General features: G+C 42.3%; 1 protein-coding gene across 1 annotated transcript in view; it reads left to right on the top strand.

Annotated features, from left to right (window-relative positions):
• Nucleotides 1–23,648, top strand: part of nrxn2b (neurexin 2b) — a 637,678-nt gene that overhangs the window by 49,804 nt on the left and 564,226 nt on the right. The window contains exon 3 of the mRNA XM_034210531.1: nucleotides 18,378–19,758. Within this exon, the coding sequence (XP_034066422.1) occupies nucleotides 19,047–19,758 (712 nt within the window). The 5' untranslated portion in view covers nucleotides 18,378–19,046. The remainder of the gene's footprint in view (nucleotides 1–18,377; nucleotides 19,759–23,648) is intronic.

Genomic DNA, 23,648 nt, shown 5'->3' with positions numbered 1-23,648 from the left:
GTAAAGTGTGTCTTTACAGGAAGTGAGTTATTGCTAGGGATGCTCCGATCGATCGGTCACCGATCGAGATCGGCCGATACTCACTCTCTACCGATCGATCGGTGCTCTCTAAACATGCCGATCGCGAGAGCCGATCGCATTACGTAAAATACATGACACTTTTCTCTGTGCGCGGCAAAACAAGCTCGCCAAAATGGCTTCACCGGTCTGGCATTATTTTAAGGTGTCCGAAAAAGACAGTAAAATAGCGGTATGCAACGTGTGTGTGTGTGTGAAGCAGAAATCCTGCAGCTCCGCCCGCCGGACAGGTAAGCGCAGCAAAACACACACAGGGAGAACCAGACCGCAGTTCATTTCCTCATATTCCATCGAGAAATTACGGTAGCAAATCACCCGGTTCTTTACGACCAGAACTATTAACGGGATACTAAACGGAGGAACCAGGCATGGAGGGAGGTGGCAGAGACAGTGGGTGAAACTGGTAGGTTTTCGCCTGTTTGGGGAGTTTATATATATATCGCTCGCATAAAATCCCCGGGGTTTTTTGCTTTGTATGTCGGGGGCGGGAGATTCATGTGATTGGTTGTTGGTCGCTTTGCTCGCAAAAAATCCCCAAGCTTTCAGACACACCCAGCTCCAAGATTTTCAAGATTTTTGAAAAGCTGCTGTGTGGACGTACCGTACGGCCCGTCTACACTACAGGCGTCAAAAAATGCTTTCAACGCTTCGCCCATTCATTTGAATGGGGTGACGTAGGATATTTTCAAACTTCGCCGAACTGCATTGTGGGTAGCATGGCAAGGCGTTGCAAGCATCGCGAGCGTCTATCGGCGTCAAAAGTTGAACAATGTTCAACTTTTGAGGCTCGAAGCTGGCGTCAGCCAATCAAATCCTGTTTTTGCAATTCCCGCCAGTACAAGCGCTAGCCAATCAAACCGCGTGCAAGCTGGGAGAGCCAGTTCATTTCCTCATATTCCAAACGAGAAATTACGGTAGCAAATCACCCGGTTCTTTCCGACCAGAACTATTTACCGGGATACAAACCGGAGGAACCAGGCATGGAGGGAGGTGGCAGAGACAGTGGGTGAAACTGGTAGGTTTTCGCCTGTTTGGGGATTTTATATCCAGTTTACTTCGTTTTAACATTGCTATTGCTTTGTATGTCGGGGCGGGAGATTCATGTGATTGGTTGTTGGTCGCGTTGCTCGCAAAAAATCGCCAAGCTTCAGACACGCCCAGCTTCAAGATTTTTTTATGAAGCTTCGCAAATTGATTGATACAAGTTATATGCTTTTAAATATTAACTTACTTGCAAAATATAAAAGTCTGCAATTAGATACTGTAGGGCAGGGGTAGGCAAGTAAGTTTGGCCGTGGGCCAATTTTTTGCTGAGCCGCAAGATGGCGGGCCAGAACATAATCAAAGCCTAATTCAAGGAATTGATTTTGGTAAGAGGGCGCAGCGCCCCTGTTCCCCGGTTCAGAAAAAACTCTGATATCGCTGATAACCCTCCCCATCAACATTCTGATGCGCAGTCAGATCCGCTGATTGGTTCACTGATGATATAGGCGCCCAATCCAGAGCCTCTGGCTAGACCCGCCCAAAGGGAGGCTCGTCCTCTCTAGCCCCATTTCAGTCCCAAAGCCAGGGCTATTATCTGTATTTTAACAGACTTATCTTTTAAATTGAGGTGTATTTATTGTTCTCTTCAAAGTTTATTTTTCTCTGAAATTGTAGGGAGGATGGTCCTCCTTTTCCTCAATGGACGAGCCTCTACTGAGTAAAGTAACTAGCAGTGTTATTTAACATACTTTTATTCTGATAAGTATTGTCAAGTTCTCTGGGTTTTTGGCATTTATTTGAGTGTTTGCCCACATTTGAGAGGCTTGAGGGACAACTGGAATCCTTTTTCCTTTTCTTTATTTCAACTTTTCAAGGACACATTAGGATTCTTTCAGGTTGAAAACCTTTAAAAAATACCAAAGGACAAAATAAATCAATTACAGCAGTTTTGCTTTGCAATTTCATATATTATAACTTAATCAGTAACCAAGTATTTTACTCAAACTCAATGTATTTAATAGTTAAATAAGTACTTTAATTGACCTGGTTCCCCCCAACCACACATTTGCCATATGTGACCCGCTCTATCGAAATCAGTCGAAAGTCGCAACGGCTCATTTCAAAATAAACGTGGATTTGCGTAAAAAAATAGTTTTTCGGGGATCGGGTGTTTTGTTTGATTTTAAAGAAACAAAGTCTTGGCTTTCAGAATATGACATTTTTATTTCCAAAATCACACGATAAATACATGTTTGAAGCTTGTAAAGGGAAGATGACAGCTCTCCCTAGCCACTCTGCTCTTCCACAGCGCCGCTTCCCCTCCCTCCGCTGACAATATGAATGTAAACGGATATGTCGGGACAGAATTTATTTTACCGGACAAATTTGAAACTCACCGGTCATGTTTCAATAATAATAATAAGAATGGTGTAGCAGAGTTTCTGTTAGCAGGTAATCACCGGACTATGACCGGATATAGGCTACTGATGTTTAAAACTCAGTTAATGGGGCTCATTTTTATATTGCTTCAGTTTATAATCGTTACAGATCGAAAAGTTCAGATTCATTTTTCAATAAATGATTCCACAAACAACAAAAAACATAATTATTACATTCAAACAAACTACTTGTAGTAGATGAAAGTACCTTATTCAAAAGTTTACAATAACTTTGAATAATAACACGGGAGAAACGGATGCTCTCTTTTCCCCTCTCCCTCTCTCTCTCTCTGACAGCCCGTCAGTTTCTCAAGCAGCTCGCTAAACAGTGGGCGGGGCTTCAGGTGATTATGCAGAGCTGCGTGTCTCCGTCAGACTCAGCAGCTGGTCTGATCTCTCTCTTGCGTCCGGTTACACTTCACTCGCGTTTATGTCCATATCGATCAGATCCAGCTCTCCTGATCGGCCTTTATAGAGAGCACCGATCAAACTATTAAGAGTGAATATCGGCCGATAATGTCGGTCCTATGTTGTAAATAAATAAAAAACATTTTTATTTTTTATTTTTGATTCTCAAAATTACGGGCCAAATATTATTGCTGGCGGGCCAACAATGGCCCGCGGGCCGCCTGTTGCCGACCCATGCTGTAGGGGTTCAAATCATCTTTTGTGCGTCATAATGACCTCAACATTATCAGGTATTCTCTGCACCCCAGACACATTACAAACTGCCATACCCATACGTTTGTCATGTACTTGCCTTTCTTTGGCGAGTGTTTCAGCAGTACACAGGTTATTTACAGCTGTGGCCTCGCCTCTCCTCCACACGCAATTAAAAAGCTGTTTGAATGCACTCATGTGTAAATCATCGGCCACCTATCCTTCCCTATTTCTCTCCCCCGTTTCCTTTTATTTTTCCTCTGTTTTGCTCACTGGAGGGGAGCTTTTTCATCACGCCACAGATGACATCCCTCTTTTTGTCAAGGTCGCTGAGGAGGGGCTCCCGGATGATTGTTGTCCCCTGTCACCCCTTTTTCTTCTCAGCATCGGTTTTCCCTGTGATGTGCCGGCACCAACCATACGAGCTATTGCCAAAGGCAGCTTTTGCTCTGCTGCCATGAGCATGTTCTCCCAGAGTGCAAAGGGTTTAGTCAAGTCTTTGACAAAGTGCAAGTGATAATATGCAGAGGCCGCAATTCTTAATGATGCCTTTAATGAGCAGAATGTCATTTTCTGATGGCTTGGATTGAACTGAGCCATTAAGGTTTTGGCCATACACTTCACACTATATGCTACTACTCTCTGTAAATGTGAGCTAAAAGTGTGTGTGTGTGTGTGGCCTATAGCATTACTATACTTGTGGGGACCTACATCTGTTTACATAGTCACGTGTGGGGACTCACCTCCCTTATGGGGACATAATGGAGGTGCCCATAAGGGGAATCATTAATTTTAGGGTGAAGACTTGGTTAGGTTTAGGTTGGGGAAGAGCGCAGGGCTCTCGGTAAATAGGTGTTTAAAAAAAACATTAAAAACCTCCGTAAACATAAACCTTATAAAAACCCTTTAAAAGCATTGTAAAAGCTCCGTGAGGACAAGACCGTTTCAAAAGAGTGGTTAAAAAGTGCAGAGCGGAGCTGGACACGGAACGGCGGCAGAGTATGTTAAAAAGCAGATCTCCCCATCCCAGGATCTCTGGAGGGAGGCGTGTGTGTGTGTGTGTGTGTGTGTGTGTGTGTGTGTGTGTGCGTCCGTCGTGTGTGTGTGTGTGCCGATGTGTTTAAGTGTGCGTGTGCGGAGCTTGTCCCAATGGAATCTGTAAAAGACCTTAAATTATAAGGGGATCTAAAATGGTCAATTTAAAAGTGATTCCAGTTATATTAGTAAAAGCCATGCATAAAAAACATTTAAAAGTGTAAGTGCAGTTAAAACACAAGTGCAATGATACAAATAATTAAAACAATCTCCCCAGTAATGGGTTAGGGTTAGGGTAAGGGTAAGGGTAAGGTTAAGGGTTAGGGATAGGCATGTGTTGGTTATGGTTAAGGTTAGGATAAGTCTCCAGGAAATGCATGTAAGTCAATGTAATGTCCCCTGAAGTGATGTACACATGGTATGTGTGTGTGTGTGTATGTGTGGGTGGGTGTTAAGGATCAGGTGAGCTATAGAGGTCATTGTTTCTCAACCATCAAGGCTGAACTTTAATGCTCAAAGTATCCTCTTAATTCCTCACTACCCTTTTTATTTCCTCTGTTCAGCTGCAATTCTCCTCTACTTCCCTCCCCCCTTATTGCTCACTAATGTGATCTGCTGGTACGACCTCTCTTGGCTTCACTCCTCTCCCTCCTACACCTTGTCCCATGAGTTCCCAGAGGTGACTGGCAACGAATGAGGACACTCATTGTTACGCCAGCTAAAGCAAAGCCATGCATATTTTATCTGCTCTGACACTCTCTCTTTTCTCTCTCACTCACATTTTTTTTCTTTCTCTGTTATGTCTCCCTCGGCATCCACACCCAGCTGAGAGGCGTTTCACCTGGGACTGCAAACCATGTGCCCCGCTGTGTGTGTATGTGTGTGTGGACATTTGTGTGAATAGCAGACACCTCTGCAGTGTAGTCGTGCTTCGGGGCCTCACAGCATGTGTCAGGCAGCAGTACAATGGGAAAATGGGGGGGGGGGTCTGCATCCACTGACCTTCAACCATAGCAAAAAGCGGCTCGACAGTAGTTTGCCCTCACACAGAAACATTTGACCCACTGTGGGTAAATGTATATTCATGAAACTAATAGCACTATTACGGAAGCCCTTTGGTTGCAGGCTGATAACAGTCTCTTGTGTGGGTAGGTCAATGGATTCATCAATAAGACATTTGGATATTTAGCATTGTTGATTGAGAAAATGAGAATCCTATACAGAAACTAAATCCATTAGCTCTTACTATCTTACACATGCAGAGACATTGACAAAGTTACACACATGTGTTGAAGGATTAACACAAATGTGTTAGTTAACACATATCTTTAAACTAATGAAACCAAAATAACAACCTCTGACACAGATTTTTATATCCTGATCTTTATAATGTTCAGCTGTTTTAACTAAAGTTTTAACATTTATGAAGGGAAAATTAGCTTCGGTATTTCCATTTTGACTGCATATGTTTTTAGTATGCCACACAACTGTCAGAGAAGAAAAACATACTCCTTTACCTAAAATAAGCTTCAGAAGTGACCTTTGGATGTACATTAACAGACAAGGAGCTTCATGTGAAATGTAATATTTGTTTGTACCAGTGATTGGATGTAACCACTGACCTTTTCAGTTGTATTGTCCGACCCTGTGTGTCCTCATGTGTTCTCACAAAAACACAGGCTGTTATCATGGGTAGATATATACTCTTATTTAGGCGAGTGACATCGCTCAATTTCATTCTGGGTTTATCAACTAACAAGCTTATTTGCAGCCCCACCCATGCACTGGGCTGCTGATAGCTTCATGTTTAACCAGATTTATTATAGCAATAACATGCTTTTGTTTCCACCATGTTTATTTACATGGTTCTCACACGTGTTGACACCATAATGGAAGTCATTACTCTTGTGCTCTGTGCGCCATTCTAATAGGGCATTAGTATGCTCTTAGTGGCACTGTTGGTATTGAACTCTCCCTTTCCCTACAGTGGCCAAATGCTGCTGGGTCTTTCTTCCCTTCTCCTCCTCTTTTCCCTCCTGATGTCACCTCTTTTCCTCACCGATCTCCTTGTGTTTCCCTCTGTCCTCACCCTGCCTTCCCTCCCTGCTGTTCTCTCTCCTTGTGCTTCAAGATGGTGAATTAGCTCCAGCCTTCAACAGGGATCTGCCTGTAATGAAGCCTTTGTGTTTGTACTCTGAGCCGGCACCGCTTCGAAATTGAATTGGATGTTCTCTCCCCGCTCGGTTCCTCTTACCTTCCAGCTCCCAATACGGCTCTGGCTTTCTCCATTATCTCCCACATTCCTCGCCGCAATGCTCCACATTGTGTGCCTCAATACGCGTCCATGTTTCTTGAACGCATGCAAATGCTCCCAGGCACGCCTCCAAGTCCCCGCACCTGGTTGCATAATGTGATGCACTCACACACACACACACATATACAGTAGCAGTGCTTACCACTTTGTGTAGTATGAATGCCTGGAGATGTACACTTCACAGACATACACATTCCCCCTTCCATCCAGTTAACATCCCAGTTTGCCATCATCATGGCCCAATTTGCAGTAATGCTCTATTCTGGCACCAAGAGCTCCCCAAACGCTTGTACTTGCATCATCTCCATAGTCCTTCTCTCTCTTCTTCCCTGTACAGCCACTGTCATCAGTGCTTATCTTTCGAGCTGGGTTTTGTCTCTGTTGTTGCTGTTCTCAATGTGTGACTGCCTGTTTGAAGTCTTTCCCGACCTTGCCCCATTCTTCACGTGGCCACCCTGCATGTCTCGGAAGCCATCAACATAGATCTGTTCTCATCAAGTCCTGCCTTACCAAGCGCTTACAACTCACTTGACACTTCTCCGTCTGCTCCCACCTCTCTCCCCTCCCATATTTCCTACTCTCCTGGTAATGAGCGAGGATGAAAGGGAGAGCTTGTTTCTGTTCACTGCCCCACTAGGCTCCTTGTCTTTCTTCTGCTATTGTTGTTGGGGCTTACCCATGGTCTTTGGATGCTTAAGAAGCTAAGGAGACCTGATGGGAACATGCCATAATACAGAGAATGAAAAAGAAATACATGCATTGGCAGGATGAGTGTTATGAATGATATATGATGGAATACTTTTTTATTTTAAGAAGGATACGCGTAGACTGAAGGTCCTGTACTGCAGCAGAGGGTACACTGAGGACTGTGAACAACATGGCTCCTAATTAATTGTACATGTCAACACTAAATAACACTTGACATGCAGAGCCTATGCATGGACCAGACTTAGAACTGTTGCCACTGCAGACCCAAAATGTGACAGCCGCAGTCCAATTTTCAATGTATTTTTGTGATTGTACTTTTTCTAAGACATACAGCAACTTGGACTCTCCTCTAGGTCACATGTGAATAACTTATCCACTTGATCCCTCCCTACACTCTCTTGACGGCTACACTTTGTGAGGATTGGGATATACAGTAAAATATGCAAACTTGAAATTTGTACACACTGTTTGACCAATGACAATAATAGATGCGCTAAAAAAGTAGTTGCACAGACAGTAGACAGTCTGTGAGATGAAATCTGGAAATTCCCGAATTCCAGTTGAATCTCCAGCTTAAAATGATTGGATACATACTTCAAATATAAATAGTTTACCTTTGTATGCTTTGCCAAATAACAATCGGTATCCACCAGTCCATTTAACAATAGCAAGACACAGACTGGTAAAATAAAGTTTATTTTTCGCTCTCTTCATAGGAAGCCTAACTATTACTAGTATAGGTTCTCTTTGGGAGAGCTGGGCAGCCAGTTGCAGTAGAGCAGGGGGGTCAAACTCAAATACACAGTGGGCCAAAATAAAAAAAATGGGTGCTAGTCGAGGGCTGGACTGGTTCAACGTTTATTGCAAAACGTATTGAAATTAACTTATTGCGTATATTAAACCTGGAACTAACAAAGCTTAATTAATTGCCTATAAAAACAACATTAAATAATCAGTTGCATTAATTTTGTATGGCTCTATCTGCAGAGTAATTTCTTATGAGTACATTTTTCCACAACAGCTTCAAAAAAACAATTTCCCTCAAAGAAAAAAACCAACCTGCCCTGTTGTTGCAAGTGCAGAAGGAATCATCCATTAAAGTCAGGGTGCTGCTCTGTGATGCCAGTTCAAGCTGATACTTGGCATCTCATCTCGGGTGCAAGGTCATCAATGTTTGGGCTCAGGCTCTGAGCTGAGGAAACCCTCAGGATTGAGTGAAGGTGTGCGTGCAATATACCGGCGGGCCAGATCTAATAGTAATTTAAAATGATCCTGCGGGCCGAAATTAAATCTACCAAGGGCCTGATTTGGCCCCCGGGCCTTGAGTTTGACACATGTGCAGTAGATGCTCAGATTGTACAGCAGCTTTATGAAATAAGTCATTACTGCTGCATTAAAGCTATTTTAGATTGTGTGGATGTGCAGAGTACTGGCTGTTGTTCACACAGCCATATGGCAGAGGTCCTTCCCCAGTGGTGTCTTGCTTTTACTTTCACAGGGGTTAACATATATATGTTGCATGCAATTGTTGGTTGCGTATCTTCTTTATATGGTTATTTTATGTTCTAACTTTTCTTTGCTGTATTTCTTAATACATATTCAACCTCATTGACCCAATGACCTACACTGTTGCAATCAGTAAACAATATATAAGTATGTTAATGTATGGACAAAATACATATTCAACAAAATGCATCAATACGTTACCGAGAAAAGGAGCAGACATGAAAATAAGGAGAACATTTGCATAATCTGCATGTTTTTTAACGATTCACAAGACGTTCTTTCTGAAGATTGTGAACAATTGCGATGGCTGGCTGCGTTGGTGAAATGACTATACATCAGTGACGTGCGGTGAGGTTCATGGCTGGTGAGACACTGACTCTTTCAGGGTCAGATTTACAAATATTATATTCTGACCTTAATCGAAATATTCGGTTATTTTCAAAAGCTTTTTTAGTCTGATGCTTCGATTCATTTTAAACAGACCGTTCAACAAAAGGATACCCACAATCTAAATATTGGATTGTTCTTTCTTAGTAAGAACCCATTTTCATTACAATGGTGGTCTTACCTTGACTTGAAGATGAAGTCCATGCTATCCTTCTGGACAACAATCTCTATTACTTGTTTGTAAAAGTCCTCCTTATCTTCCTCTAGTTTCAAAAGTCTAGTTTGTTGTTTGCTACCGTCTCTGCGTAGAATAAAAGTAGCAACAAGGACCTGTGGGCTCACGTGCGCCCCCTTCAGTGCGGCAGAGGTTATGGCTGCCTCCCCTGGTGCTTTTTCATTGTCGTTGTATGATGAGACCGGCGAGCCTAAATATCATATACGTGAAATAAGTTATTTAGAGACTATGGATGGCGAGGATAAATGTAATAAAGGGATCTACAAACATTACATTGGTGACCTACAGTGAGATGGTGCAGGCATGCGCTTAGGGCCCGCTTTCCAGACAGTTTCTGTGGGGTGACGCATTCTGAGGTGAGGCAGAGCTCATCTGTGCCTCACCTCACCACACAGTAACTGGCTTGAGCGCGCTCACAAAATAAGTGCCCGCGCTACATTAGTGCCCGCGCTCCAGCCAGTTACTGTGGGCTTACGAGAGGCAGAGCTCGTCCCTGCCTCACTCCTCATCGCTACCCGTAGTTGTAGCGGAGCTCGACAAATTTGCTGATTTTGACTATAAAAAGCGATTGGAATCAAACAGAAATCACACTTACAACACAGATCAGTGGAGACATTTTATTATTATTACTATTTAGTTTTTCTTTAGTTGTTTTTCCTTTACATTGGAGTATAACAGGTGAGGCTCTGCCTCCCCTGACGGCACGTCGCTGCTATACACAGCATGAATGAATCTATAACCACACGGGAGGCATTAACCTCATTTTGTCTGTGACAGAGGGGTGAACTGTGTCTGTAGGTGTTTGCTGCATGGCCTCAGGGGTTAAAGGTTCCTCTCAGCATCAGTAAGTAGTCTGTCTATGTATGTCGACTGAGTATGGTGAGCACATGGAGGAACAGCTGTAGTCAATGTTAAGCACGCATAGGAAAGCACTGTCACTCACAACTGTCAATTGCCAGTGCACTGCATACAAGAAGCCTCTCTCGTGATGCCGAGCATATCGACTTCATCTCATGAAGTGATTATCAGCATCTAAACAAACACACCTCAGACAATGTCTCTACTGATGGATTTCACAAGGTCACAGTTGGTGCATTTCATATTGATCAGCTGAACCACTAACTTTGAGCTTTTCTTCTTTGTTTCGGCAGTAAATCAGAGTGGTTTCAATTGGCCTCAGAGGCAGCTGGTGTAATATTCTTTTATTCCAGGGGTCATCATTTATCCTGTCTATAATATCCCCACTGAGGCTATTCGGAGGAGGATGCAGTTGTTCTTGCGAGTTCAGGTTGACTTTTTCCTGGTTGGTTTTCAGAATGAGCGTTAGCGTTAGCAGTAGGCTACATAATCTGATCCTTTATTCTCAAATGCTGTTCCCCCAATCCAGCCTGTGTCTCCTCTCCTCTCTCCTCTGCCTAACAGACTCCTGCCCAGGGGCTTGCAAATATATGCATGTTCTGTCCCATTTTTCATAGCTCCTCGTGTGTGTGTCTCTGTGACTATATGTGTATGTGCACACATAAAGTGGCGTGTCACCACACATCTGTTCACATCAAATGATTGCCACTTCTTTGTCTGTGTCACAAAGTGGCCTGTGCATGTTCCAGCTCCCTCTGATTTAGAGCTGAACTAAAGGAGACCTGAATCAATGTTTTCAGTGCAGCGTCACTTCCATTTCTCGTCATCAGTTATTCTTAGTTACTTCCTTTTTTTCTTCCTCAAAAGACGAACAAAGAGACAGAGTTGATATTACATGCACGAGTAGCTGGGGGAGGGTGTTTTGTAAGACATTGCTTTCAACCATAAGGCCCAGATCAATATGCCACCATAGGAAGTGCGCTGAGTGAATTGAGAGGCCAATAATGAGCTGAGCTAGTCTACAAGGTCTGTGAAATTAAACACATTTCTCACCTGCTGCAGATATTGTTGGGCCTTGACTCTTAATAATCATGGGCGCCTTAACTTCAATGGAAATCATTAAGATGGAACGTTGAATAAAATATCCAAACCGCAGTTTATAGCTTCTCTCAGTCTCCAATGTGCTTATTTTTCTTTTGATTTCCTTGAATTGCTTGCAACAAAAAGACCCTCCATCAGCCTTAGCTGAGATATTGAAATGTCAATACAACTTGTACATCTGCTGTTGCTGAGATAACCTCAAAATGTAAGAGTTTACTTGTCTTCCACCTGCTCAGTTGTACAAGCTATGAGGTCTAAAAGCCATTTAACATTAAAGAGGTTGGTAATAATTACAGGTTTCAGTCTAATAACATTGGTCGTTTTCTTTTTTATGAAAGCTGCAGACAGCCAATCAAATGTTAACCAACACAATAGAGTTAAGTCTCTTTTAACTCCATTATTGCCTTCTTGACACCTCCTAGTTTGAATTCAAATATTGTGTATCATAACACTGCTGAGTTCAAATGTGTCAGCATTCTCTGTATAAAAGGGAGTTTCCAATTATTTTAAACCAAACTTCCATTAGTGATAGTGTTACTTTTCAAATATACAATACTCATTGTATTTCAATTGTGGTTAAATTATAGGCCCTTTCCACAGACTTCCATTTTCAGACTTCTATCTCCAGATACATTCTCAAGTCCTTCATTAGACAGGTTCATTATGGAGCTTATGGGTAAATGGAGGTCCAGGGAGGTCTGGAGGTTGGCTTCTTAAAAAAATAGGGCATGGTCCCTAATAAGGTGCAAATATCAGGCCCCTAGCATTAGCGAAACAAATTGCTTTTTGACAGTATATTTAAGATGGTAATGGACTGTCATTTACCACAGCCAATTCCCTCTAAATTGCTATGCGTGCATCAGTCGCCCTTCCCCTCTTTCTCTTTCTCTATCTCACTTCTTTCCCTTTCTATCTGCAGTCCCTCTCATCTTTCCTTTTGAATCTTCCATAATACATTGGGGGCGAGAAGGCAACGCAACCCCACAGCCTCACAACAAACATAGACAGACACAGTACACGCAAATCAACGGCAAGAGAATACATTCACCATTATATGCAGCACTCGCACTAAGATGAAAAGAATGCTATTTTGTACAGTATATCAGTAGCTTGTGAATCTCTTATTTCAGACATGAACAGGCAGCAAAGTGGGAAGGTACATTGCGTTAAATGCAGCATCCGTAATAGAGGAAGCCCATTTTTAATGTATGGCGAGACAAAGTGTGCATATGAAGATGGCAAATAGATGGGTCAAACAAACACAGGCTTGGATAAATAAAATATCTGGTAACATGAATGTGAAGCTGCTTTTATTCTCTCTTCTCTTCTTCAATCTTAGGACTCACTTTCTTCATTGCCTCGGTTTCAAACCCTCTGTCTTTCCAATATCTTGTGTCACTCCATCCCTTCCTCCTGCCCTCTCTCTCTGTCTCTGTCTCTCTCTGAGATAAGGCCAGTAGAGCTGCAGGCTGCTGGGCTGGTTAATTGGAACGGGAGAGTCTCGAGGCCTGAGCAGTGAGCGTTATGCTTCCTACCAAAACATCTTCAGGCGCAAACGCAGCTACACGCATGCTGCTGGATGCACAAACCATACACACACATACACTTAATCGCCCACATTTCCACAAGCCCCCAGCAAACATTTTACATTTCACGCGTGCAAAGCAACTTATAACGGTTGAACAGGTCGGGGCTCAGTATCTCACTCAACGAAAGAGGAGGAAAACGGTGCATGCAGATATCTTAACTTTTTTACTGTAAACAAACTACACATTTATTTCTTTTGATTGACTCTTTCAATGTGAGCTGCACCTGCAGTGTACAAGCTTTTGCGCTTCAGATGGGTTGGAAGTAGGTGGAACCAATGTGGGATGGTGATGGATGGCGGGATAATCTGAAAGAGGGAGATAAAGAGAGGGGGAGTGTCAGGAGGGAGAGGCATGATGGGAAATGAGAGACATTATGAGGGGGATAGTGTCAAACAGGGAGGAAAAAGGAGGATGGAAGGACAAGCAAGAACATATTTAGAGCTTGGATGAGCAGGAAACCATACTCTGATGTTACAGTATGTGTGCAAAAACTCACTGTCAGTCTTTCTTTCCCCCTGTCTCACAACATGAGGACATTACACTGAAGCTGGTGATGGCTTTAAAGGCGCCGCTGTGTGGAGGACGATGTGCGTGTGGGTGCATGTGTCGCTGCGTGACTGCTTCTCAAGTAGCAATCGCAGGCTAAGTGTCACTGACATCCTCTTTTTGTCCCTCATGCTCAGACTCTCACCATGCTCCCCCCATTCCTCTCTCCCTTTGTCGGCCATTTTGATGGCTTGATCATGGATATAATAATATCTTTGAGTGACGTGACTTGGTGTCACTGGCCTACATAGTGCTGCTGTGTGCTTTATGTGTACATTTCTGACTCTTTTGAGTCTTGGACTTTGTGTGAGGCTCTCTGTCAGCAGTGCCACCCACAGAGGCAAATCCACTGTGGGGTGGGTGTGTAATTGTTTAAAGTTGAAAACGACTTCTCCCACTCAGTATCACCGTAAAAAAATATTTGAGTATTTCCAGTCAGTTGCTATTAATAACCATGTTAATAAAGACATTTGGGTCAACTATTTGCTACTGAAACAAGTAGTGTTTAAAGTAAGTAGACAATATTCAGTATGGTTTCACTGACTAACTTGTGCATTCAAACTGTACTCTTTTCACCCTCACAACATTTCCGCTTGCAGAACAAGTTCCCGAATTGACTCCCTATGATTTACCCTTTCAAGGTGTCACGGTAAAAGGAGCAACACGAAGTCATTATTATTCTCACAGGGTAAAGCCCCTGATCTGTTTCATTACCATCTCCTCATCAGAGCTAAATGCAGTTAGCACTAACAGCCAGAGCTAGTCACTGGCGGCTTACCGCTGACAAGGCTGATCAAAGAACAAAGGCCCGTTCACCTCTGTGATAGCACACACGCTCCAGGACTGCTCCGTGGAGGTTGGCTGTAATAATACTGTATTACTATGTACGGAGGTTGTTTTTTTTTAACTCGGCTTTGATATGCTGAGTCTTCTTAATTTCTCCTTTTGTAAAGAAGAACACACCTACATTCCTTTTTGTTGTAAATCCTCCTTTAGCTGAATCCCTGATAAATACATCCTAGAGCCAGATATGTCACTTGCTTGTAAGAAAAGTGAACAACCTTTAAGAAGAGAACTCCTCCACAGTATTTCATCTTGCATCACATCAACATGGTGGCAGATTGTCAATGTCAATATTCCTGATTCATGAACTATGTACAACTTTTTCTTTTGCACTTCATGACCTACTTACCTGGCAGAAATAAGCCTGTGAATTACAATCATTTCAAATAGTAAAAATGCTCTTAGTTCATCCCATTTACTCTTCTTTAAAGATCCCTGTGCCACACAGTAAATGTATTTGTTCAAACACTCAGAGAGAACTGTCACCATGGTCTCTTATCGTTTTATATCTTCCCATGTTTCTTGTTTAAACCTTGTTCTATATCTTGACCAGAAATATAAAAAACGGTCTCAGCATGCCTCTCTTGTTAATTAGAGCAAAGCAGCGGCAGCCTCATGCTGACGGATGGTACACTACTGAGCTTCTCACAGGCCAGGATTAATGGCTCCTGCCTGACTAGGATATGGTGTGTGTGTCAACTGTTTGCATATGGACAAGTGTTTCAGCGTCATATTTGCAATTCTAAGGTCTTGCCCCTGAGGACGAAAACAAAAAAAGGGAAGATGTGAACTCTGTGTCTCACTGGAGGGCAGTGAAGTGTTCAAACCAGACTTCACCTGAATGAGTTGTTGGCTGACTGTTTGCAGAGGAAGGACGATGAAAGCCTGGCACAGCTTCACACCACAGATATAGTCTGGTCTGTAGGGAATCTAAAGTCCTTGGGCCAAGGTGGAGATCTGTAAGAGATGGATTAAACCAAAACACGCACATTTGTTTCCATACTTTGGTGACTGCATGTGCCTTCTGAGGTATGATTCAATTTGGACATCTCCTCAAATGTCAATCAAACTGCTGAGATTTCAGTTTCTTACCATTTATCTCTTGTTGTCTCTAATGCCACCTATGCCTCTGTTAGCATGTTGATCATAATAACGGGCTAAAATGATTGATGATAATGATTTAACCGTACCTTACGGTTATGGCAGTACTTCCGTTTAAAACATATTTGTCACCAGTGATACAAACACTGAATGGGACAGTTTATACGTGTGTAGATGTAGTCAAAGACTCTTGAAGAGTTTAAGCAGAGTTTCTGTCAAAACTGCCAACGTTCCCCTGGGGATGATATGAGAGGAAATGGGTCGGTGGTGGCTCACATGACCATGATTTGGACAAGCAGTCGGGTCAGGGTGTTTGAGGCTGGGTACAGATTCCTCTTTCAGTCAAGTTGCACGGCTCGGCTGCAGCTCAGCCAAGCACTAAGCAAAAGAGCTGCCTTTTTTCTTGAGAGAATTGAGGCAGATGGACAAAAAAATGGCAAACACGTTGTTTTTTAGATTGAAACTTGTCCAAAGCTTTAAGTATTGTACATTTTGGCTGTAAAACAATGAAGACATTGTGGACTACAACTGTGAAAAACATAATGCCAAAAGCAGGCCGTGTACACAGTCCAGGTGAACATACACTGTCACACAGGGGCAGTTGCTTTGCCCAACTCGGACAGCTGCACACATGACTATAATCACAACAACCACACACACACATACAAATACACAGATACACAGATACTGTACACATACACACACACAGCGCACTCCTCTAGTTATCTCTTGAGGCTTGTTATGTTTCCTCAGTGTCCTTGGGATTTAATGGTACCATCAGTACTATAAAAAGAGCACAAAATGCTGCATCTCTCTGTCACAGTAGAGTCCCCGAACAGACAGAAATAACTCAATGAATATTCAATTTGGCCAGGGAATATCTCAAATCTATTTACCCATAAGGGACGCAGATGTGCTTAAAAGAATGGTTGATTAAGCAAGCGTAAGCTCTCAAATTGTTCACAAAATAAAATGATTTTGTCCCAAAGTGTTGACGGGTTTTATCATGTTTTTGGGGATGCTCATAATTGCTATTGAAACTGTTTCATGATCTGTTTGTGAATGACAGAGTTGTGGGATCTGGTTTGCATGTGTATTGCTCATGATGTAGTACATGTCTACATATTTGCAATACTATAATTAGTTGTACATTTACTATGTAAATAGACAGTACAATAAACCTGCCCACATGCGTCTCTAATTACTGTCTTGTCTGAACAGGACATGTTTCTCCTCACAACTGCTAATGAATCCTGTGTTTTCTAATTAACAGTTGCATACATGTATATGTAGCGTGTGTACAAACAAGAGATGAACTAACATGCAGATCAGGCTGTGTCACTCAGAGACCAAAATAAACCAGGCCCACTTTATCAATGCTCGAGGCATGTTGTGCCTGCTGCATATTAAAAGACGAGAATTTTCTGACGGCTTCTTATATTTAATAACAGTCCTACATACACTAAGTCATGTGTGCTTAGTTATAGATGAGAACACATACGATTATGTAAAAGAAAAAAAAGCAATCAAGTAACACCGGACTACATACTGATTTTAGCTGTCTGAAGAAAAGTAATGGAGCAACATACAAATATACAGACAGACGACTCATCAGAACCAGTGGATGCTCGTATTTGGTTTGTGTTCTGTGGTCATTTTGCTATCAGTTGCTAAGCAAGATTTTTTGGAAGCACTGTGCTTCCAACGTTGAAAATACAACCGCATTGGTTCTGTCTTAAGCCCTCTCTGCCATTATTAACATCACCCGGCGAAATATAGCCCCATATTATTTCTGTTCTCTCCCGTCTGCGTCCCACAGCTCTGTCTGTCCCCTCTGTTCTCCCTCATCTTTCTCCATCAATGTTAAGCTCACACGTCTGAGATCATGATTCTCTCTCTCTCTCTCTCTCTCTCTCTCTCTCTCTCTCTCTCTCTCTCTCTCTCATCTCCTCTCTCTTCTTCTATCTGTATCTCTCTCTGTCTCTGTTCTGGCTCTATCTCTCTCTCTCTCTGTCTCTGTCTCTGTTCTGTTCTGTATATGTCTATGTCTCTTTCTCTGCTCTATCTCTTTATCTCTCTCTCTCTCTCTCTCTGTCTCTCTCTCTCTCTCTGTCTCTCTCTCTCTCTCTCTCTCTCTCTCTCTCTCTCTCTCTCTCTCTCTCTCTCTCTCTCTCTCTCTCTCTCTCTCTCTCTCTCTGTCTGTATTCCTCCCACTTCCCTCCCTCCCCTGCTTGTATGCCCGTGTCATCTGTTGTCACTTTGACGCCAGGCTTTATAGAACAAGGGAGCATGAGCAGGGGTGAGCCTAGCTTTAATTGTAGACTGTTTGTGATGGAAATGAGATCTCACTCAAGAAGTAATGGCTAGGGATTAAGCTGAGCCCCAGGGTCAAGACGGGCTGCTCAGACTGATAATGACTCTGCAGCATTCCACTCAGAATCACACTTGATTTAATGATGTGTCTTTTTGCATACATATGCATGTTCATAGTGTGTGTTTGTGCACGCCAGAGTTGAAGGGTGTGATTTATTAAATATATTCTATCGCTAATGTCGGACTGGTGTCTTCCCTGCATATGAAACCAATATGTTAAGGTTCAGTGAATTGCTTGACACATATATTGACATGACTGAGAAGCAGCAGAGGAAATAAGACATTCATATTGCTCAGTCCTCTGTGGGAAGTAGAGAGCTATGCAAAACTCAGAAAGCTTATTTATCACTTGGCTCGGCACAAACTTTTTTATCGGCTTTCAACTGAATAGACCAAAGGGATTTGTACACAAAGTACATGGTGTCTGAAACTGCAGGCAAGAGCAAACTCTAGGCAAATAAGATGGATGATAAAAAGAGATGAATGAAAAATGAATAATTGCTGATTGACTTGACGTGGAAATGATCACATTGTAAGCTGTATACTGTTGGGATAAAATGCACTTTAACACATTGTATGTGACATTAACATCTTTTTGTTTTTGTGTGTGCTTCTTCCAGATCTCCATCTGCAACAATCATGATGGGACCCATTTCCGCGTAAAGCTTCGTAGTCCTACCATTTCAAGAGAAGAATGGGTTTGCGCTGAAACCATGAACGCATCGGTTGCTTTAGCAGACACGAGCAGACTAGTCTCCTCCACGGTTCCCTCACTCTTTTGCTCGTTTTCTTCTACTTGCATTCCCCTAAAAGAAAGATCATAATCAGATAACTCTTCCCCCAAGCGTTTGGCGCCAGCTCAAATTTCCTCAAAAATGAACTGCGATCTGGATTCTAGAGACTAAGATTCTATTTTCATCCCAGGATAGACAGCTGTGTTGAAATTATCATATTCCCCCCTCTTTTACTTTCCCGCTATTCCTCATTCCTTTCCTCCAATTCCCAGAGGCACCAACTGATGGAGAGACGAAGGAGAGAGTCAGGACAAGGACAAGAATTATAGCCCCACTGAGAAAAGGAACAAACTGCTGATTCTTCAAGAAAATTGGAGTAGGGCCACTGCAAGGATTACTATACTCGGTGAGCTTGATATCCCACTTCAGTGATAAATAATACCTTTTTGATTACATTTGAAATCTATTAGCCACAACAAAGCTAGACGTTACCTCTGGGGTGCATTAGACCTGTAAGGCATCAAGTAGAAAAGGGGACATTTGGGAACTTTGAGCATGAAAAGGGGGTTACGATTCCTGGGTTGGCCCCTGTGGCCTATAGCCCTCATCAGCCTACTCACTACAGTGGAGATGCTAGAATTTGGTGGGGCGCCTGGCCAGTGGGCCCGCTATGGACGCTGGGAAGCTGGATCAGTGGGCGAGCTGAGTTTCAGTCTCAAGACCAACATCAGCAAAGCCTTAGTACTCTACCTGGATGATGGCGGCAACTGCGACTTCTTGGAGCTTTTGATAGCAGGCGGGCGCCTCCAGCTGCGCTTTGCCATCCACTGTGCCGAGCCGGCCACGTTGCACATGGAGACACGGGTGAACGATGACCGCTGGCACATGGTCTTGCTGACCCGCAACTTCCGTGAGACCCTCCTGATGGTTGATGGGGAGACAAAAGTAGCCGAGGTCAAGTCCAAGAGGAAGGAGATGGCAGTGGTCAGCGACCTGTTTGTGGGCGGCATTCCACCTGATGTGCGCCTCTCTGCCCTTACGTCCAGCACAGTGAAGTACGAGCCACCGTTCCTGGGATTGATCTCCAATCTGAAGGTGGGGGAGATGCCTCCTACTTTGTTAAACAGCCAGGGCATTCAGAGCGACCTGGAGTACCTCTGCACCAAGCAGAACCCGTGCTTCAATGGAGGGTTTTGCTCAATTGAGTTTGGAGAAGTTCACTGCGACTGTATCCACACCAGCTTCAGGGGGAAGTACTGCAAGGAAGGTAAGGAAACCATCATGCTCTACCTGCTCTACTTTGGTTTTGTTGATGTTTAAGCTATTAATCAGCTGTAGTTAAAGATATCCTCTGTGTGCCTCGTTACTCCAAATAGGTCGTTTAATTCTTGTGTGGTTTTCTGGTCATCCGACACAACTCCGTCTCCTACAGGGACAGTGGTGTGAGAGGTATTATAGAATTATAAATATGCAGTTCTGATGTGTATAAATGATACTAAAATAGTCTCTTCTTGACCTTTTCCAAGTATCTTGCAGTGAAGTCACAAGTGGCTTGTTTCGCTGGTATGAGGAAGTAGGATCTCTGTGTTCTTATACTTGAGGGGCTAGCACAGCGAGGACTAAGAGAAAAGAGGGTAAAAAAGATTCATTGCTTTAAAGATTAAATTGTTGAATGAAAAAAACCGTTTCTATGGATTATGTCACTCATACAAGAGATTAAGACATGGCACACGTGCTCCTTTGAATGTTGATTGGATTGTTTTAATTAAACAATACTTAAATTCATAGGTACTGAATATCTAAACAAAAATATTTCGAATGCAAACTCTCACATTGTAGGTCGTCTCCACACACTTTATTTCCTGTTGTTTTTCTCCTTTCTTGTTTCTTTATCTGTCTCCTTCATGTCTTCCTTTCCAAGCCTATTGTCTCAGGCATGAACCCTGTTCTTCTTCATTTGCTCTTGGGATGTGCTCCTTTGCTGTCAGCTCATGTCAAACTTTGTTCTGCTTTACACCTCTGGCTCCCTCCTTTACTGACACATCCCATTTCCATATCTATGGTCTCTCCCTCCGCTTTACGTTCATCCATCTCTCCGTTACTCTTCATCCCGCAGCATTTCCTTGTCCCGCCTCCTAATTTCTCTCCTCAAGACTATCTGGCCGCTCCATCTCTCATCACCTCCCTCCCCCGCTCCATCCCTCCCAAGTTCACTCCCTTACTCCACTTATCTCTCTTTCACCTTTACCCGCTGTCAGCATACTCCCTCCTCTCCTCCTCCTGCACTTATCTCCCTCCTCTCCTCCCCCTGCACTTATCTCCCTCCTCTCTTTCTCTCAAAGTGTCTGCATCTCAACACATTATTTGTGCATTCTTTTATTCACTGTGCAGTCATTCATTCCAGATTACCTACTGTTTGCCCTTATATGTGCTATTAATAATGCATTGCGCAATCATTAATAATCAATAGACTCAGTAGCTCCTACCTTGTCCTGTGTGATGAAATGACTTGTAATTACTGGATCTTCAAAAGGTAGATAACTTCTTTGCTAGCAGCAATGTGACAATTGTTTAGTAGTCTTGTATTTTGGTGGCACGCAGAGATAAGCTCTGACAAAGCTGAACATAAATCAAGGCAAACACAATGTTTTGTTACATTTGTTTTTCTTTGACTACTGCTTTTGATAGATCTGAAGTAAAAATAATAAAATCAGCATGGAGCCAAGATTTTGATTAAGGCATTTTTGTTTTCATGTAGAAAGTCTGGAACCGTCTATACCGGCTCGATAAGCTGTCTAGTTTTATCTTTTTCTCTCTAAAGAAACTAAACCAAATCAGATTCCTTCGTTTCTTGTGACTGAGTTAGAGAGCCTTTAGCACAGCAAAAGATGTGCTGGACAGCTATATAGGTCCGTCTGTGTCTCTCTCCTCTTTTTGCTGTCTTTCTCTCTGTTCCTTCAACTCTTCAAGCCTTTTCTCCCTCGCTCTGTGAGCTCTGTGTCAGATTGCTGTGTGGTTGCTGGAAGCAGATAATGCCGCCTGGGTCTTGGCTAAATTGAGAGCAGAATACCAATGCAGTGCTACAGTGACTGCTGGAAACATTTGTCCTTTTGAAATGGAGAGAGAGTAAGATAGAGGGAGAGAATGGAGATAGAGGAAAGGAGCAGCGAAACGCAGCAAGAGGACATCGGAGAGAGAGAAATGGCTGATCAACAGTGAGAAATGGAGAGGAGAGCAAGAATGAGAAAGAAAGCGTGAAGATATTAATTTGCTCTGTGTTCATTTATTTTCAGAGATGTTCTCTGGATTGAGGGCCGTTAATTGGTTCATTATGGCTGACTGCCAGAGCAGTGATGTATCTATTGCTTTTATCTAACACGGGTGGCAATGTAAAGGTCTCTCTCTCTTTAAGAGCCTTTTAGATGTCTATACTAACACATCCATGTCTGGCTGTGTTAGCTCTGTGGTGAAGGAGCCATTTCAATGAATGTGAAAAGACTCCAAAACAGATTTTTTTACATGTGGGGTGAATAACCAGGAACAAAAGAAAATGGGCTTTTTTGGAAAAACACAACAAAAAACAAAGAAAAGATTTGTTTAATGAACAATGGATAGTTATACAAAATTGCAAGTGAATGTTGACTGTCCTTTAGGAAAATAAAAAGGGCTCAAAGGACAGAAAAGAGTTTTAATATTTACGTGACATTTCTTTTGAGGATATTTGGTGTAATATCCTGTTGTGGATTTAAGATGATATTTTTGGTGAAGAGCTAATAGTATTTCTCCTGATATTCAATGTCATTTTGATGACAAAACAAACAAACCAGTCTAATCCATCACCAATCTGAATAACATTAAAAGTTCATAGCTCGAATTAAAGTGTAGTGTTATTGGCGGTCACGTATATAAGACTCTGAAGGGGCAGGCTTTGATGATCACATACTACGAGAGAATGGAGTTTGACACAAAGAAGTTGCTTTCATGTTTGACTTCAGCACAGATGACAAGCGCCAAACTTTTACTATTTGATCTAAACCCCTTTATGTTACATAAATCTTGTCAAAATATGCACATTGGAAAATACTTTTGCAGCCCTTAAGTGCAGTTTTGGACAAATCATTGATATTAAATTCATTAGCCACAAAGGTGTTATTTATTCATTTGTATTTCTGACTTTTGAAATCATATTTAATATTGGTTGTCAGCCCAAAGATGACACGGTCAAATCTGAACATTGAATATGACAACTGATGTTTTGTAATTTAAGGAGGTTGTGCCATCTCATCTCCCTCAAGCACAGTCTTGTATCCCACACTTGTCTTTGTGGAGTAACTCTTGTTTTGTTCACTTGAATACCAGTGATCTCTCTCAGCTTTTAGCACCTTTTATCCAAATCTGGCAGGTGTTCAACATGTTGGCTCCTCTGCATACCTATTATTAAGTTGAATTGGGAGGATAAAAGTTAGAGGTTATGATTCAGCCGGATATATTTTTGTAAACTAACCACTGACAACACAAACAAAGTTCAGCTTTCACTTAACTGATATTACATTGGCTGCTCACAGAGAAGCAAACATGGACTACCTAGTACTGCTAGAATGTGCACGCTCTATGGATGTGTGTATGAGCACCTTCCTGCCATAATCATAGCTTATATTCCTAATGGTTTGCATTGTGAAGAAGTCGTTAAACGGGCAGGTCTTTTCCATTAGGGTTTGTAATTAAAGCCACTATGTGCCTCTGTGGGCCATTGTTTTTATAATTGATGCTGACCCTTGCTTTGTTCTCTATTGAACCCCAAACGGCAATGTGAGGCAATGCAGTTATGAGCTCTCAAGTTAGGGTAATTAGAGGTTAAATTAATTTGTGAAAGAGTAAATTAATATATTAATACCGCAGCAAACTATGAATAGACTTTCGGGTTGCCAAGAAGATGGCTTTGCACTTGACTTTAAAGTTATTTTTCAAGTTTATTTTTTTTTACAATATTCAGCTGATATCCTGGCCAATGATACCATAACATAATGATGTTCTTTTAAAAGACAAAACTGGACTTAAGAACAAAACCATGCCTTAGCATTATTGACTTCATGGATTCTCTCATGATCCCTTCACTGTAGCAATTTGAAAAACGATTCAGTGAATTTAATTACTTTC

The sequence above is a fragment of the Gymnodraco acuticeps genome, unplaced genomic scaffold (assembly GCF_902827175.1).
Source record: "Gymnodraco acuticeps unplaced genomic scaffold, fGymAcu1.1, whole genome shotgun sequence".
In the NCBI taxonomy this organism is placed as follows: Eukaryota; Metazoa; Chordata; class Actinopteri; order Perciformes; family Bathydraconidae; genus Gymnodraco; species Gymnodraco acuticeps.
The sequence above is the reverse complement of the archived record's forward strand: the minus strand, read 5'-3'. Positions and strand labels throughout refer to the sequence as shown.